Source organism: Corvus moneduloides, chromosome Z (genome assembly GCF_009650955.1).
Source record: "Corvus moneduloides isolate bCorMon1 chromosome Z, bCorMon1.pri, whole genome shotgun sequence".
NCBI lineage: Eukaryota > Metazoa > Chordata > Aves > Passeriformes > Corvidae > Corvus > Corvus moneduloides.
The window spans coordinates 15990261-16008380 of record NC_045511.1 but is presented as its reverse complement, the minus strand read 5'-3'; the positions used below and the strand labels follow the sequence as shown (position 1 = coordinate 16008380).

The 18120-nt window shown below is 52.4% G+C and overlaps 1 protein-coding gene across 8 annotated transcripts in view; it reads left to right on the top strand.

Annotated features, from left to right (window-relative positions):
- CNTFR (ciliary neurotrophic factor receptor) overlaps positions 1-18120 on the top strand; it is a 200707-nt gene that overhangs the window by 139267 nt on the left and 43320 nt on the right. For all 8 annotated transcript variants that reach the window (XM_032096471.1, XM_032096472.1, XM_032096473.1 and 5 more), the window contains one exon: positions 3992-4222. In XM_032096471.1, coding sequence (XP_031952362.1) covers positions 3992-4222 — 231 coding nt within the window. The remainder of the gene's footprint in view (positions 1-3991; positions 4223-18120) is intronic.

Below are 18120 nucleotides of genomic sequence, written 5' to 3'. Positions count from 1 at the left end.
GGGGCGGTACAAAGGCGGGACTAGGGAATGGGGACCAGTGGGGGAGCTCTGGGGGAGTGGGGAGGGGCGGAGGCCAATGGGGGCAACCTGGAGTGGAGAGCTTTCTATGGCATGGAACACACATGGTAGCAAGGGGGCGGAGTGGCCAACAGCCAACTGGGGAAACAGAACGGGGGTAGATTACCGTAACAGAACAAAGCATCCTAGGAGAGGCTTCTTTTCTCACCCTGACCTGCAGAGCTCTCTGTAATAGGGACTGTCTTACCAAGCACTCTGTCTGTTATACCGCAGGCTAACCAGCCACCACAAAAGGCAGCACACTTTGGAGAAGCAGGGTGGTGTAGGGATAGGACAGCATCTTGAGGTGTCAATTCTAGCCACTGATCACATCTGTGTTGCTGGGAAGGAACCTTTGGAAGTGTCTAGTCCAGTGTTCCACTTGGAAAAGGTCTGTCCTCAGCAGAAGACCAGATCAGCCATGCCTTTGTCAACAGAGCCCTGACAAACCCCATGGATGAGGATCCTCCCTCTCTGTGGGTACCTGTCCCACTACCCTGTTACTCTCCAGGAGAAAAGATTATTGCCCATGTCCAGCTCAAATCTTCCAAGCTGCAGCCCTCAACCATCCATGTCACCAGCTGATGTCCATGCAAAAGGGCTGGCCCTGCAGCACAGGCACCATTGTGGTCACTGATCCCATGTGTAACCAGTGACCAGGAGTGTGGACAAACCACCCTTTCCTCCCTGTTCAAGGGAGCAGTGGAGCTCTGAGTGGGCTGGAGGGGCTCCGGCCCATTCCCAGCCTGCAGCAAGTGGAGGGTCCCTGTAGAGCTCTGGTCACCCCTGCCCATCCCCATCCTAAAGCAGAACTGGTGTTCTCAATGCAGGACAGGACTGCTCCAGCATTCCAGGGGAGCTGTCCCCATGGTGCCCCTTCCCAAAGGGGCTGCCACACATGTGCACATCACTGTGGTTGGGTGGGACTCCGACGTCTGGCATGGAACAAGGGAGGACATGAGGACCTGTCTCTGCTCCAGTAAGATCATCAGCAAACTCTGCTGGGAGAAATGCCTCCTCTGAAGCTGTGTTTAGGGTTTCTCCTTCATCAGGAACCTTAAATCATTGCCTTGGAAAGGAGCATCACTTTCAAAGACCTGTCTTCCAGGAATGGCTCCCTCAGCCCTTCTGGATGAATGCCAGTGTGTTTGCACCATTTTAAGGACAAACAGGAAATAACTCAAGGTGACTTTTTTCCTTCCCAACTTAGTCCTTCAGCCACTAGTTACAGACAAGCTCTCAGCCACAGTCCTGAGAGGTAGAGATGAGCATCCCAGAGCTTTCCCCCATCTCAATCCTTTGGGAATAGGCATCAGGTAGGCAGGAGCCAGGTGAAGGAGACAGGTCTGTGGGTCCATCACTGCACTGAGCCTTTCTCCATGCCAGGCTGGTGGGTGGTGCAATGTCTTCAGTGTCTATGCCAAGCAGGACTCCCAGTGTAAGGACAAGATTGTCAATGGTCACATGTGAGCCAGCAGGAAATGGGAAGACAAAACCTCTTTACCTTATGCAATAAAAGAAACTAGAGGAGAACATCAGTAAAATGATTGAATTCTTACTGAAACTCTGATATCTGTATTTGTCCATCCACACATGTGCCTAGTCATCTGTGTGTCCATCCATTCGTCATCCAACCATCCATCCACCTCCAGAGCCATTCAAATAGCCAGCCATCCACCCAGCACCGCTCCCATTCATTGTCCTTCCATCCCTCCTTCCCTCCATCCCATCTGTGCCCATCCAGCCTGCTGTCCATCTGTCTGTGGTTACACACATCCATCCATCCATCCATCCATCCATCCATCCATCCATCCATCCATCCACCCACTGTCTCCTTCCACTTCTGCCTATCTGTCTATCTGCTCCTATTCCAGCTACCCCTCCTCACACAAATGCTTCATCTTAGATGTTCTTCCCTCTTTCTGCCTTTCAGTAAATGCTCCCAGCTTTTTAAAGACCCTTGAAATACACTTTTCTGATCAGCACAGTTTCCCAAAGGTCTCCATCCTTGGCTAATGTCACAAATGGTCCTGAGGCATTCCATCAGCATCTTACTCACTACAAACCAGTCTGCCCCTGTCCTTAGCACCCCCTTTCCCAGCAGGGATAACATCCCCAAAGTTGCTCTATTCCTCTCAGGAGCAGGTGTCCTGACAGACCATCTGCAGGAGGGCTGAGACCTGCCAGGCACACATCCAGAGCCAGCTTTGCAGATGGGATCAGGATGTGGGCTTAGACACAAGGAACGGCTGGATCGTGCCCATGTGGTTCCACTTATCAATGGGACCCAAGAGCTGACATCTGGAGAGGGAGAAAAGAGAGGAGAAGCCTTGGAGGTACTTCTCCCATCTGTCTCCACCATCAGCTGCTTGCAGTCTCCCAAGGCTCACTGGGCAGCTCAGTGTTTTAGGTCATGTCTTGTGCTATGGATTCATTTACTCACTGTTCTCGCCTTCAGTGCTGACATCAACAGCATCTGAGGGACATAGATTTCTGTAATTTAATCACAATTTGTGCAAAAAAAGACAACTTTCTTTTGCTTGTTTTGTTCCCCCTTATTTTATTAGGAGAAAGAGCAAGCTGTCCTTCTCTATTTGTCCTCTTCTTGTCACCCGTCATTGCTAAGGTGTCTGTCACATCTTTTCTTGGTTGTCTCCTTTTATGGGTGAAAGGTTTGAGTCTACTAAACCATCCTTACTTGGGATCTATTTCCAACCTTAGCTGTTCCAGTTTCCTTCCTCTGCCCTGCTTCCAGTGGTGCTGTGCTCGTAAACAGCAGGGGGACAGGTTTGTTCATGGCTTTCGGGTTACGGTGCTTTCCATTTTGGGTTTGAGATGTCATTTCAGCAGTGACATCTTCTACTGCTATATTTGATAGCTTTGGTCTCGTGACTTTAGCTGCTATAAATCCTTGCAAGGACTTTCCCCATGTGTCAGGGCTGCTTAGTTTCCTTGGAAGGCACTTTGTCAAACGTGGTTTTGAAGCCCAAGAGAATTTTGAGAACTGAACCACCCTTGTCTGTGCACAAAGGTTTGATGAAGCCTTGAAGGAGCCTCATCCCCATTCATCCTCCCATGCTGCTTCACCCTGTGTCACGCACACACACTCACATGGTTTTATCCTTGCCGCATGCAGCTCAGCACAGCCAAGTGTAGCAACACGGGAAATATTCAGTTGCTAAGGATCATTAATGAATGTCAGCTCCAGCTCCTGTCCAGAAACCTGACAAAATTCAATTAGGCAGCTGGTGCCCAATGAGCTGTGTTGCCCCACTCGTGAGCTGCTACATCAAACAGCTCAGCAAGGCATCATGTTATTGTGGAAAGAAAAGAAAACCCAGACAGAGAGACAAACAGCACTGCATGCACCAAGCAGCTGTGCCTTTCCACAGCATGGTTAGGTTGCAATCCTCCTATCTGCTTTCCTGGGTAGGGAATTGCAGGGAGAGTTACCTGCTTCCCATCTGTGCTAGTAAATACGTGGAGTTTGCTGGTGGCAAGTCCTGGGGCTCTGTTGTATCTCTGATGGGAGTTTCTGATGCGTGTGTTTGATTTTTGTCCTGCAGCAAGTCACCTAGATACAGGACTGGCAATGTGTTGTGTGCCTGGCTGTGCTGTGAGGTGTTTGGCTGGTGAGCCGTACTTGCACCCCTAACATGTGTTCTCCATAGCAAAGGTGAGAGGAAACCATCCTGTGGGTGAAGGTGGTCCACGAATACTGATCCCCTGGTATTTGATCACTTGTCCACTCTAGCCTAAAATAAATCATGACTGGGGACAGGAGAAGAACTTGGACTTCCCTGGCCAACAACAGTGTCAGTCCATGCCTCAATTCTTCTCTTACTTAATGGATGGGATGGTAATATCTTATTTCCAAGGCAGCTGTGCTGAGAGGCTCTGAGCTCACCTGTTTTTCTCCTCTTCCTTCCCACAGACAGCCACACCCAGTACGAGCGCGTAGGTGCGGACGTGACCATGAAGTGTGGCTCCATGGACTGGGATGCAGCCGTGACCTGGACAGCCAACGGCACTGACATCGATGAGTCCCACCTGAATGGGTCCTACCTGATCCTGAAGAATGTCGACCTGTCACAGAGTGGCCAGTATTCCTGCTATGAGGGCTCCTCCTGGCACCTCAAATACCAGACCTACCTGAAGGTGGGAAGTGAGTACCCCAGCATGTCACGTGGAGGGGGGCAGTTTCTGCTCCCATATTGACTCCTCACAGCCCCCTCTCCTGCCATGCCAACCCCTCTACTTTCCATACATAGGGTTGTCAGCTGCACACCACCATATGAGGTCCTCATGGCATACTAATCCCTGCTGGAATCAGCCACTCTGCCCCAAGCCTTGGATCAAAGCCAGTAAATTAAATGGTGCCTCAGGAATAATTTGAGAAGGGATGTAGCTTCTCCATCCAGTCTTGTGCCACAGAAACCATCTCTGTAGATGGAAAATGCAGTCAAAGAGGATTGCAGTCAGCAAGGACAAGCCCTGACTGGCATTACTGCAGTGTGGTTGTTTCAGAGGAGCAACCAAAAGGTGTTGGTGATCCCTGGGTTTGCACAGGCGTGCTGGAGGACAGCTGCTTGTCCCTCAGCATTTTGCATTCTACGCGGGATGTGCCGATTCACAGGCCTCAGCGTGGGAGATAAGAGTTGTGCTATATTTCACATGATGCTGAGAGCTGATAGCAGCTGTGTGTTTTGAGGGCTGCTGTGTTTGTACAGCTGATAGCAACTGTGTGTTTTGCAGCACAGCGTATCCAACTGGCAGCCGTGGGTGTCTGGGAGCACCAGCCGGCTTAGCCGGCTGCAGGATGGTAACTGTGATGCACCAGCTGAGAGCTCCACCATCCAGGGATGTGTCATGGTGTTTGTAGGTGGGTGTTATGTTCCCAGGTTTGGAAGACACAGCAGAGCCTTCCTCTACTCCTTATCTCACCTTCTGCACCTTGTGTCAGAGCCAGGGTGGTGTTTCCATCCTAGGCCATGGTCCAGGGACAGAGGGTCACACGAGGGTCTGTGTAAGCCCTGAAAATAAGGCATGAGGGGTTCACTGCACCTAGAGGAGGGATTTGAATTTTAGCAATGTTGTTCAGTGTCCAACTCATTTAGGGTCATGTGGGATGGATCCTGGCGTGTCGGCCAACAAGAAGGGGTGCTGGAAGGAGCTGGTAGGTGATATAAGAAGCAGGTGAGGGGAAGCAGTCAGCACAGGGCAAGTGAGCAGGTGTGGGGGTTGGGAGTATGACAGGCAAAATGGCCACTGCTGCTGCCTAGCAAATGAGTCAGGGGCTTTTTAGCTGCATTGTCTGGTCAGGAGGTGTTCACAGCTAGTTCAGAGCCGGAAAAGGCAGGAGCTGGATCTGGTGCAGGCAGCAGCAGAGGGAGGCTGTGCAGCTCCTTTGCTTGGGCATGTGCTCACCAGATCCCATCTACGGAGAGGTCCCAGGCTGTGCCAGTGCACAGAGGGCTGCAGCCTGGGTCTGCAGGAAACGGGGAGTGGGGAGAGGTTTGCAGCCTCCAGCCACCTCCTCTGCAGCTGTGGCATCACCGTGATTTTGCAATGGCTCTTCCGTCTACTAAGCAGCTCGCTAATAGTAATCCCTGTCAATCCACTCAGGGACCCGTGGGAATTGTTCAGCATTAGAGCCCAAATCCTGCTGTTTTCTATTACTATGTTCCCACTTGCTGGAGACTCACAGCCCCCTGAGCACTGGGCAGCTGAGAAACCCAGTTGGACACTGCTGGGGCCACTGGTCCCAGGAGAGAGGGTGACAAATAAATAAACACATGTCTGGTGTTGTTAACACAATTAACTGTGCAAGGAACTAATCAGGTGAGACGCTTTTAGTGGTAATTAATTTAATTGGCTGGATTTTAATTTAATGTTCTCTGCAGGGTTTCTTTTCCCAGCACTGCACCCCCAGCCCCTGCCTCCCCCACCCCACCCCAAATGTGCTGGCTCTGCTGGGCATGATTGATTGATTCTCTGGAGGTGTGTGGACTCATGCGAAGGAGTGGGTTTGGGAGCATCCCAGGAGGGAATGGAGATGGGCTTGGGCATGTAGATGGAGAAGGGTGACTCGAGGGAGATCTGCAGCATGGCCCTGTGGTAGCATCGCTGCTGCAGCTGAGTGCATTGGGAGCCCAAACTTGGGATTTGAGGGATCTTGGACTCATTTCATTTCAATTGCATGGGAAATTAAATGAAAACAGGCCTGTGCCTGCATTTTTCTCTTTTACTGGGGCAACAAGAAAGACGACTGCAGTGAGAGTGAGAGGCTGGGGCTGCACGTGGAGAAGTGCTGGGGATCTCATTAAATAAATGATGGTACCTGGAATGTGGCCCCCAGGCAACGCAGGGGTGCTCCTGAGCATACAACACCCGAGGAAGGATGTGGAGAGGGAGCAGAGAAGGGTCGAGGACCAGGAAAGGGTGTCAATTAGCAAAGCAAGCTCTGGTGTGGGGGTCAGCGAGCACAGGGATAAAGGGAGACCTGCCAGAAGTCAAGCTGAGCAAGACCTTGCAGAGGAAATGAAAAGGGGGGTTAGCCATATAAATGCAGAGCAAACGAGGAGAGAAGAGCAGAGCTGGTTCTGCAGACAGGTTTCAGGGGAGATTAAAAGTAAGCTCGGCAGAGCCCGATACCAGATGAACCCCACCGGGTCTGAGCGATGCTGAGAGCAAGGGCAGCACAGGCTAAGGGAGAGGAAGGAGCATAAAATGTGGAGAGGATCCACTGTTGTGGGGGCACCGTCAAAGAAGACAATGCCCTGAAGGCTTGGGGAGAACCTCATCCCCATGTGAGGACATCTGTTCATTAGCAAGGCTCATTAGCAGCTGAGAGGTCAGTGGTGGTACCCAGTGCGATGTGTCTCCTATGCCTGAGAGAAGGAAAAGTCCTGATCAGACAGCCTGACCCCATAGCACAGTGGGGCCGCGGGGTGCACTTGGAAGAGGGAGCAATTAAAGACGTGGAGACAAATGGAAAATGGGAAAAAAACACAAGGGGGGCTTGCCAGGGATATATCACAGCAGATTAACCTGATAGCTCTCTTTGATAAGGGAACCAGTTTTTTAAGCCCAGAAATGTGGTCAGTGTAATCTGTCTTGACTTCAGTGAAGTATTTGCTATGATGCCACATGGGAAATTATGAGTTAAACCAGAGAAAATGTGGATTAGTATGAGAATTGGAACACAGCTTAGGAAATAGCTACAGGGAATCAGATTGTGCTGAAAGGAGGAGCTCCTGGAAGGGATGGGGAAGCTTCAGCACCAGGTTTGGACTGCATTTGAGCCACTCTCAATGGTGTTATCTGTAATGGCTCTGGCCCACAAGGAGCAGGGAGCTTTGGTTAGATATGCCAGTGGCTATGGAGGGACAAGAGGATATCTGGGGTGGGGATTTAATGCTGAAGGGGCCAGGATGCTACATAATGGTGCAGGCACAAGTGTGTGAAGGTGTCTCATAAATGTGGCTCAGCAGGCGGGAGGGAGGGCACAGGTAGCTCATCTGGTCCTTGAGAAGAGTTTGACACCTAGGTCCACATCATGGGGGATGTGGCTCAGAGCCCAGCAGCACCCTGCAGGGGCTGGGGGTAGCTGGGCTGTCTCGCCCACTGCAGAAATGGGAACACTGGTGCACATGCAGTGGGACAGTGTGCATCCAGGGATGGCGAGAAGGAAGGGCCCACAGGCTTGTCTATCGCTAAAGGTCCCAGATCAGCCACCTACAAGGCATGAATCCTCAGCAAAAACTGGCCTGGGGGAAGCTGGCACTTTTCCAGGGGAAACCTCTTCCAGGGCACTTTGAGCAGTGATTTGTTGGTCTGCCCCTTTTTTCAGGCAGGTGAGTGTGAGGTGAAGCACAGGAGAGCAACCAGGTGTTTATGTCCAGTGATCACCTGCCCTGCAGCCTGAGAACAGCAGATGCCCAACTGTGGCCAGAAGCAGGACATGGATCCAGGTCTTTTGACACACCAGGCATCCCTGGCCTGAGCCCAGGGCTGAGCACCAGGAGCAGGCCAGGAGGGAGGGCAAGGCTCTGGGTAACGGGAGTGTGGTGCCGGGCTCCTGGCTGCCCCCACAAGCCACAGCTCTGCATTTGGAAACACGCAGCCGGAGGGCCCGGGGGTGGATATAACAGTGACGTTGGGAAATAATGCACTCTTGAGGTTTGGCACACGGCTCTGTGCGTTACAGAATGTTATAAAAATACTGCTAATGGGCCAGAGAGGAGTGGAAACGCGCGTCGGAAAGGCTGCCAGAAGCCGGAGAGCGCACATGGGAGTGGGGAGGCCTTGTGTGCAAAGAAGGGAGGGCGAGAGGGAGGCAGCCAGAGCAGGCACCCTCCTTCCACTCCCATCCCTCTGTCCCTTTCTAACCTCCTTATCTCTATCCTGGCCCAGCACCTCTGCCCGTTTGCCCTTCCATCCTGCTTTGGGGATGCCCAAGCCCTGGCGGACATCCATCTGACCCTCATCATTGATCCTGCTGCCCAAAAAGGCTGCAGCCTGACGGGGTGGAGTGCAAGCAGGGATGGGGTCTGCATGGGAGAGGAAATACAGCAGAATCCCCTCCAGCAGCAGGGGCACAGATCGGGATGCAGGCAGGGGAGTCGTCTTCCATGCCGCAGTGGTGGCCTAGCGTCTTGTAGCCTGGTGCTAGTCCCAGAGGCATTGCTGCCTCCCAGGCCATGGATGTGGGAAAGGGACTGGCAGAGTACAAGCAGTCCCAGGCTAGCCTGCTTCCTCCATGTCTGTCACTGCAGCGGCTGGCGAGAGAAAGAGGAAAAAACATGCGGTTTGACAGAAAATGACATGGAAAAAACAACCAAATTAACAGAAAAACAAACAAAGCAAAACCAGAGAGAGGGAGGGGGAAAGGGGCAAAGCAACAGGAACCACATGTGAGCGGGAGGCCAGGAGAGCCTGAGTGTTCTCTGGACTGATTAGCAAGCAATCAAACATCGGCCACTAATAAATAATCAGAGCCTCCCTTTTCTCTGCCTTAGAAGTCTTTTTCCTCCCAGCTGGGCTCCAGCTGCAACCAGAGGGTTGTACTACAAGTCTGCATCTATTTTTGTTGTTATTTTTAAAACATTTTTTCTGTTTCACCTATCCAAAATAAAGAAGCAAAACAAGGAGGTAGTGACCTCTCCATGTAAGACGTGCACCTCTGGCTCTACCAGGGCAGGCATGAGCATCCCGTGACGGGCACTGGCTAAACAGTGGAGGAAGGCAGTGCTAGGGACTGGTGTGTGCCTGCCTGCTTCCATGGGTTGGTTGGGTGGAAAAAACTGCAGAAGGGCACTGATGACACGCCAGCTTGGGAGAACAGAAGTTTGGCTGGCTCTGGCAGCCAGTGGTGAAGATGCCTCTGCCTCAGATCAGGGTGCCTCTGGTCAGGCTGGTGCTCCTGCCTGGATGCTGAGGAAGAAGCATGGGCTTGGGGTCAGTGTATGCAGATGGTTCCTTGCTTGTGTCCAGCGGTCTGTGATCCAGCAATCTGTGATCCAGAGCGTGGTTTTTTTTTTTAAAAAAAGCCCTTTTTATGGATTTTTCCCCGCTGAACTCTTCCAATCCCTTCCCATGGCGATGTAAACTTAGGCTATTTCAGGAGCAACAAGTTAAACATGACTGCGACCATTCCCTCGTACCAGGGCCAGCTGGCAGGGAAGAGCACCTGCCCATTGGATTTGTCCCTTTCACCCTCCCAGTGTGCTCCTGCCCTTTGGGGATAGTCCTGCACAAGGGCAACCCCAAGGCTGTGCCCAAGCACTGCTTGAGGCAGGACTACATTAACATGGACCAAACCTACATGTTGATGGACATGAACATGGACCAAAGGGTGGAGCTAATAAATTTAAATGACTGCTGGTATTCCAGAATCAGGAGATGCACCCCAGGGCTGTTGGGTTCATTACTATGGAGGGGTTTTTTTCCCCCATGTGCCGGCAGCACTGGGGGCTGGGTAGGTGCAGTGGTCCTGGGGTGATTCACAGTCAAGCATCACCCCCTGATTCCTGAGAGCTGCAGAAAGGGAGTGTCAACAAGCTTGCAGGTATGCTTCGTTTATTGAAATTTGGCTTTATTTCACAAGGTGTGCAGGCCTTCCCATGTTGTGCTGTTTTTTCATGGCTGGGAAAATTCAATGGATGAGTTGTGCTGCCTGCGACCAGATTTCGGGTCTTGGCACGGCTGAGAGCTGGAAAGGCGTACCGGGTAACAGTATGCAAATTATTATCCCGGCTCTTTAAGGAGAAAGCCAAAAAAAACCCACCCAAAAACCCCACCACGCTCTCAAATGCAATTAGTCCTAATCGAATTAGGAGCCGGACTAGAAAAACAAACACGTTTGCAGGCAGCAGGCGACCTTTCCGCCCCGTTCGGGGGGCTGCAGGCTGCATGCCGCAGCGGGAAGGGCTGAATGAAGCCGTGCCCCATGGCCCACGTGTGCACACACTCGTACGCTCACACCCGCGCCCTGCTGCTCCTCTCCGCCTTCCCCTCGCTGGGCTGGGCAGCCAGCCCAGCTGCAGCATAGCAGAGTGATGCTTCCTTGGCTTGCTACATAAAACATGATAATCTGGGGCAGCCAGTGTCAGAAACAATAAAAATATCCCCTCTCCCATCCTTACGGCTCTCCCCTTCCCGCAGGGGAGTTGGGGATGGCGAGGAACATGCAGTGGTGGGGCCAGCAGAGCATCACGTGGCATTTATGAGTAGCCACGGCTCGGGACAGCAGCACCAGCAGCTCTGTCCTGGCCTTGCCAATGCTGTCTGAGGGAGAGCATGCCCAGGAGGTGGCCAGTGTGACCAGCCTGAAGGGATGTGGCCCCACACTCGACTCCACTGACCGCCGAGCCCGTGTTGTGTTGGGTGCTACGGGGAGCTCATGGCTCCACCAGAGTCATGGCAGGAGTATCATGCAGCACAAGGGCACTGAGAAGGGGAGAAGGTGGTCACTCCCTTGCCATCCTCCTCCAGTGTCAGAGTTCCAGGGTTGCCGGTGACCAGCCAGAGCCAGGGATGGAGTGTCCATCAGAGAGGCTGATTAAGATGCAAGAACCCTCTTAGTGAATGTGAGATCCTGAGCTTTGGACCTACGTGTGAAATGAGCCCCAGAGGCTCACTGTGCATCCTCTCCTGCAGCTGGGCTGGGAATAAGCTGATGGGATAGGACTGAGAGGGAGCCCGGTTCCAGCTGCCGGGCTGGAGGAGAAAAGGAAAAAGGACTTTGGGCCTTGGCAGCTTCCCGGAAAACCCTCCCCATCCTTGCCTAGCACAGATACTGAAGGCTGCATGCAGCACCATCCCATGTCCAGGGTGGATGGCAGCACAGCCTCCTTCTGCTCTCCTGAGATTTGTTTATCCTGCCTAACACGACAAAAACAGCTCCATAATTAAAGAATCCCAAGTCCAGTCTAAACAGCTTCCCACAACCCTTGCTCTTCAGTGCCAGGAATTAGGGATGCCTAGGGCTGAGAAGACAAACCCTCCTTGGCTGGGGGAGGGTGGCCATGGGGGGGACGGTGACTGCTTTGGGGACTGGAGGGGACACACACTGGTTCTCTGTTTGCACTGGCCTCTGCTCCAGGAAGGATTTTATCTGAGCTGCTCCTAAGTGCCCCTTGTCAAAATATTTGGTGCAAGCTTCCTGCCGCTCACCAGCAATGTGTCTGCAGCTTTCAGGGTCCTGGGAAGGGAGGAACAGGCTGGGATACAGCCACCCCCTGTTGCTGCAGCCATGGGGCAGTGAGCAAAGGGGTGGATGCTCCACATGTGAATGCTGTTTTCCTTTCTCCACCACAGCTCCAAATGCCTCTGGTACTTATATAAGATCACTGTTTGCTTCCCAGAAGGTGCTGAAAGAAGAAACCCCACCAGTGTCACCAGCACAGGGCATAACTCTTGCTTGTCACTGCCCACATGTGCCCATGTTTGCAGGGACCCAGGCCAGGCATGGGAAGACCATTCACCAGGGGTGGGAAGACCCCACAGTGGATCCTCTGTAGCCACATCTCTCATATCTGAAGGAGAAGAGATGGCAGGCAGCAGCAGAGTCTCATCTTTTCCCAATATCCAAAGCTTTTCCATCTCTCTCTGAAACTTCTGGAGGTGGCTGGGAATGACGGTGGGGCCCAGTCAGGCAGGGAGGTGCCAGCCAAGGGCTTAGCAGGGTCAGGGCAAGGTCCAGGGTACTTCAGCGTGAATGACATTGTCATTAGCTGTGGTTTCCCGAGCCGCTGCTTCTGCTGTAAATAATTTAGCAGACTAAATGTGTGCTAACAGCAGGTCAGGAGAGGGAGCAGAGGAGAAGGAGCAGAGCTTTGGGCCTGGAAAGCAGGGAAGCACACCAGGATAAAGTGAGATTATTTTCCTCCCGTTAGCAGGACAGGGTGGTGTCACCCCCCCGGAAAAGGAGTCAGAGGATTCCCATGCCCAATGGATCCCTTTTCTCCCCAGTCCCTTCCTGAGCTGTCAGCATCAGTACCAGAGGCAACTGCAGGACAATTTCCAGTTGCTCTTGCTCCAAGCACTTTAATGCTGTTTAAACAATTACGCAGTTGATAAATTTTGACAAGAAGAGATAGAAATAGCCTGGGAGAGCCATGCAGTAGAAATGCTCTAAACAGATGTCCCTTTTCTCCCCCTCCTGCACTCCCTGGGGGTCTTTATCATTTTCTGCCAACTGAACAAGGCAGTGTTCGCATGAGTTAGGGTGGTGGGGAGGGGGAGAAAAATGCCTTATTAAAATGGTTTATGATACCATCCCTAGGGTGACGGCTGCTTGTTTTCTCTCCAGGATGGTCTTCTCTGCGCTGACGGGAGCCATACACAGACTGCCGAGCACAGCTAATGTCAGGCTCTGTGCCCCTCTCTCCACCAGCTCACAGGGTACCAGCCTGGGCAGCCTGGCTGCTGGTGATTCAGGGGAGGGAGAGGGGTGTTTGTCAAAAGCAAGTGATCAAAGATAAGCCCGTGTGCCAAGCCACATGGGGAAATTTGGTCTTGCTCTGGGGACATGAAGAGCAGAGTCCAGCAGTGTGTGCACAGAACCTTGTGTCAGCAGGGACCAGCAGTGGCTCCCCAGCGCTGCTGTTTGCCCCAGATGGGAGACGTGGAGGAGAGTGATTGCAAAACCAGACTGGGCCACAGTCAGGTTCACAGGGAAACTCGATGTCCTGTGTGGCTGAGTGTGTAGGAAGTGTAGGGTGTGTAGGGTGTGTAGGAAGAGTAGGTTCACCTCTGGTGGACAGGAGATCACTCAATGGGTCCACGCCAAGAAATCGTGAGGAGGTTTGGAGCTGTAGCTCAGACCTTGGTGCTGCATTTTTGCTCGTGTTGGGCTGTCTTGTTTAGAGCATTCCCAACCGTGGATGTTCTTCCTCTCCACAGCTGGACAATGTGAGTAGCTTTGTACTGAGCATGCCCCAGCTCCACATGTTCCAAGGAGCAGCCTTGCATGGCATGGCTTGTCACATGTCATGGCTACATCCTGTCCTCTTGGTCAGGGAGGAAAGCAGAGTGTTGCAAGCAGGTCTCTGCCTTTTGGCTGCTTTCTGGATGCCGTTCAACCTGTGTTGGTCTGAGCCAGTGCCTGCTGGAAGCAGGGATCTGTGAAATATGTTGTATGTATGGTGGATGAGCTGGAATTTGTCATCTCTTGATGTCTTTGCAGTTGATGTGGTATCACTCACGTTTTTAGGGGAATAATTGCTCAGCCCTCCAGTGCAGAGTTCATCCCTATTCTGTCCATATGACCCAAGCTGCTTCCTCTTCCCTCTGTGCCTGACCTCCCTGAGTTGCCAGCCAGGTGCTGCTGCCCTCTGAAAAGGCTCTTTTGACTCACCAGCCTCTTCCTCCTCTTTCTTTCTTGCCCTCTCTGAAACCCAGGGACATGGACTCCAGTGCTGCATTGGGGATACAGAGAAGCTACCTCCCATTCCTCCCCAATTCTGGTAGTAAACACAAACGTCAGAGTCTAAAGGAAAAGGCAGAAGGGGAAATTAAGACACGGATTGGGGAGGAATTTTCTGAAGCCACAGAATTTGGCTTAAAAACCTGTGTGATGATTCAGTACCATCCTGACCCTACAAGGCTTCCCAAATGGGGTGTGCTAGGTTGGACACCCCCAATGCCAGGACTCCAACCCACTGCAGCCCACCCCAGGGCAGCATCACACTGATCACACAGTTCTGCTTGTTCCTGCTTCACACCATGGAGTGGGACAGCTCACAGGCAGCTGGGCTGGATGTGTCAGCCATGGACAACCTCCCCTTTCTGCCACAGCCTCCTCATCCAGCCCTTCCCCCCATCGCTCCCCCCTCTCCTGGCCAGCATGTGGGTTTGCTTCTGCTTTTTTCTGCTCCCAGAATCATGAATTCTTGGGAGAGGGGAATTCCTCTGTCTCCTGCTGACCTGAAGCATTGGACTTAAGTGGCCAGTTAAGGTCCAAATCATAAACCCAGACATTCCTAGAGGAAAGAGCATGGAGGGAGGAGCTGGTACTGTGGGCAGTCCTGCTGTTCACATGAATGCAAAGCAAGTGTGATTACGCTGCTGGGTTGTTCTGTGCAAGAGCACCAGGCTGTTCCTTGCTGCAAATGTCAGTGGTGATACATGGCCTTTGCAAACCTCTCTTGCTTTGCTGGAGCAGCATAGCCACACCAACAATGCTCCCATCACCCTCAAAGGCTCAGGAGGGGAAGCACCACTCACTTTTTTAGCTGCCAAAGCAGTGTTCATGGATGTGATTTTTACCGTGGTGGTGTGAGGACTGCTGTGTCGGCCCATCGTGGGTTTTGTCCAGAAGTGGAAAAGAGCAGTGGGCTTTTTCATGGGCATTAAAAAGTCACTGTGAGACACTGTGAGATACAGTCGTTGCAGGCATCATTTTGCAGCATCCCCTACTCCTACTTCCCTGTCTCTCAGCAAAACTCAGGGATGATTCCCACTTGGAGTGAGCAGAGCAGTTGCCCAGGAATGGTGGCAGTGTGATGTCTGTGCTGCCACACACCTCCAGGGCTTGATTAAGATGAAAAAGCAAAATTGCAGAGAGCACAGAAGACAGCTCCTGCAGGAGGGTGCCAGGATGGAGGTGCCCCAAATTGTGAGTTTGTGTTGGGACAGACTGGCCAAAAAGGGGACTCTTGGATCCAAGATTGAGCCAGCTCTGCCAAGTGCTGCATATGTACAACAAAGACAATATTAGGTCCTTGCTTCGTTCCTGTGATGTTATCAAAGAAGTTGTTTGAGAAGGACCCTGGGAAAACAGGGGAGTAAAAAAGGATGTGAAGGGACCAGGGGGAACTGCCAAAAGGAGAAAGACTTAAAATAGTCTGTTCAGTGACTTCAGGGGAAGCTGGAAAGATTCCTTGACTCCTTTTGGTAATTACCTCCAAGCAGAGAAGGTACTGGGTAGTAAACCAGCAAGCAAAGGCAGAACTAGAGCCAATAACTGGAAGCTGAGCCACAACCACGTTTGAATTAGAAATGAGGCTCATATTTTTAATAGAAAAAATGATTAAGCGTTGGAACAAACTGCCAAAAGCCATGTCGGCTCCTCTGTCGCTTGTTATCTGCAGAGCAAGGCTGGCTGCCTTGCTGAAAGATTGTTCCGTCAAACACGAGTTATTGGGCTCAATAGAGGGGTAATGGAGGGACGTAATGGCCTGTGCAACCCAGGAGGTCAGGTGAGATGAACTAATTTTCTCCCATGGCCTTCAAGTGAATGACTTAAGGAAGGTGCATATCCCTGTCTTGCAGATTTAGCTGCACGGTTGCTGTTTCTTTCATCGGATAATGTGGCTCGGGTGTTTGGTGGTGCAGATCAGGGCTGCGAGGAAAAGCCTGCAGCAGAGGAGGATGTGGGGTGTTCGGAGGATGCTGCATGTCCCCAATTAGGGTGCTCCTCACCCTGCTCCATCCCAGCTCCATGGTGCCTTGGCTTTCTGTGTGCCCTGCTCCTGGCTGGGAGGAGAGAAATGTTGCCTAAGTGCTGGGGTGTCTGCAAGGCACAGGCAAGGCAGAAAAAGCAGATGGGACAAAATGGGTTGAGATGGCTTGGGTCTGAGAAAGGGAAGGAAGAAGAGAGATAGGATGGAGATAGTCATGTAAGCATTAACATGAAGGACAGAAAGCTCTCACAGCCCTCCTTCGAAGGAGGGATTGACAGAGAGCTTTTGATGAGGAGCCGAATGGAGATAATGTGCCATCAAACGGCACGAACTCTGCCTCCAGCGTGCAGACAGGAGCTTGGCACAGCATGCCCAGAAGCACTTACCTTCCTTAATGGCTGGGCAGAGTCTCCCAGGTCACCCCATTACGAGCTGCCTCCCCAGGCAAGCTGGCACAAAGTGCTTGGCCAGCCCAGGAGCAGTTGTGCCACAAAGCCAGTGATGCTCCAGCCCAAACAATCCCAGCCCCTCAAACAGGGTGTAAGGCAGATCCTGAGAGTACAGTGGGGCAGCACACAGGTTTGGGGTCAGACCTGATTAGTTTGTCTCTTTTTCAAGCTGTCTGAGCCTCCGGGAGCAGGAAAAGCCTTGCACCACTCAGGGGGGCCATGCACCCTGCGTATCCTAGTGTTGACATGGTTCATGGAGACACAGCCCAGAGCAGGAGGAGCTGGTGGCAAATGGGCTGTGGTGAGCTTGCAGCTGGAGTTTCAGGGTGGTGTTGCTTGTGAGCAAAGCAGCACCCACTCCCCCAGGCTTTCCACCAGCACCCTGCAAGCAGCAGGCACAGCTGAGTTTACCCTCGGTGCACAGTCCAGCAGAGACATAAGAGGAGGGGGATGCAGCCCCAGCACAGGGCTTCTGATGAGCAGCTTTTCCCCACGAAGGAACTGATGCGCCAGCAGCTGCTGCCAAACACGATCCGGGGCACATATCAGCAGGATAGCTCCTCGTGCTAGGAGGGGGCCAAGTCATGTTCACTTACCACCCCAACAGCGCTCCCTGCTTTGCATGAAAGAGGCGCTTTGATTGCTGACATCTGTAGACAATCAGATAAGAATTAGAGTTATTCCTCTAGGCATAAATGGTATTTCTAATCTCATAATCCCTTAATATTGTTCTCACCAGGATGTGGCTGGTGCTAATCCCTGAGAGTTTGTTCTAGGGCAAATTTCAGGGAAGCTAGGGAGGTGCAGGAGGAGGGGTTGCCCACCTTCCCTCCCCTCGCTTCCAGAATCCCTTCTGGGTGTAAAGCGGGCAGGGACAGCAGGTCAGCCTGCAGCCCCTCTTGCCAGCTGGAGGATGCTCACACTAGGATAGAGGCATTTGCAAAGCCCTTTCACCACAGCTGCAAAGAGCCCCCGCAGGTCTTCCTGCCCTTGCCACCGCTCCAGGTTTGTCTCTTGCCTGATCAGCTCTGTGGCACCAGCACTAGGCTCCAGCCTGGTTTAGCCACTTGGCTGCTTTCCAAAAGCAAATACTCATCCCTGAGGGGCACCTGGGGCCTCTATTTCTGTTCTGAAGAGGTGCAGTGAGGGAAACATCCTACTGCTTCAGGGCTGCAAAGTCCAAGGTTCCCAGCCAGGTGAGGGTGATAAGTGTTTTGCAAGGACCCTGGGCTGCCTTTGGCCCTAATTTTGCATCCTCTTTGGGACAGAGTAGGGAAAACCACTTGGGTTGCTCCTTACCCCCTGTTCTGACATTGGTGTACTGGATACTGATGTGCCTCTCCTCAGCAAACCAGAGTGGCCTTGCATCCTGGCCACCTTGCAGGCACAGTCAGGGTGGGAAGGGAGCTGAAAACCTCTCATACACTCAGAACAAGCAGGGATTCCCACTTCTCTTGTTCCTGCTGCATCTTCCCTTCTGCAGCCCAGCCCAGCTGTGTGTGACAGCTCCAGTGGTACTGAACCACTCCAGGGGCTTGCACACAGCTCCCAGTGGGAGCTGGGATGAAATTCAGCCTGGGTGACATGGGGCTCCCCTGCTGTCTGCAACCATGAGCATCCCACCGTGTTGCAGAGATGGAAATCCTGCTCTGGGCACCAATCCATCCCAATGGATGGGAAAGGGCCAAGGTAGCATTGTCTCAAGG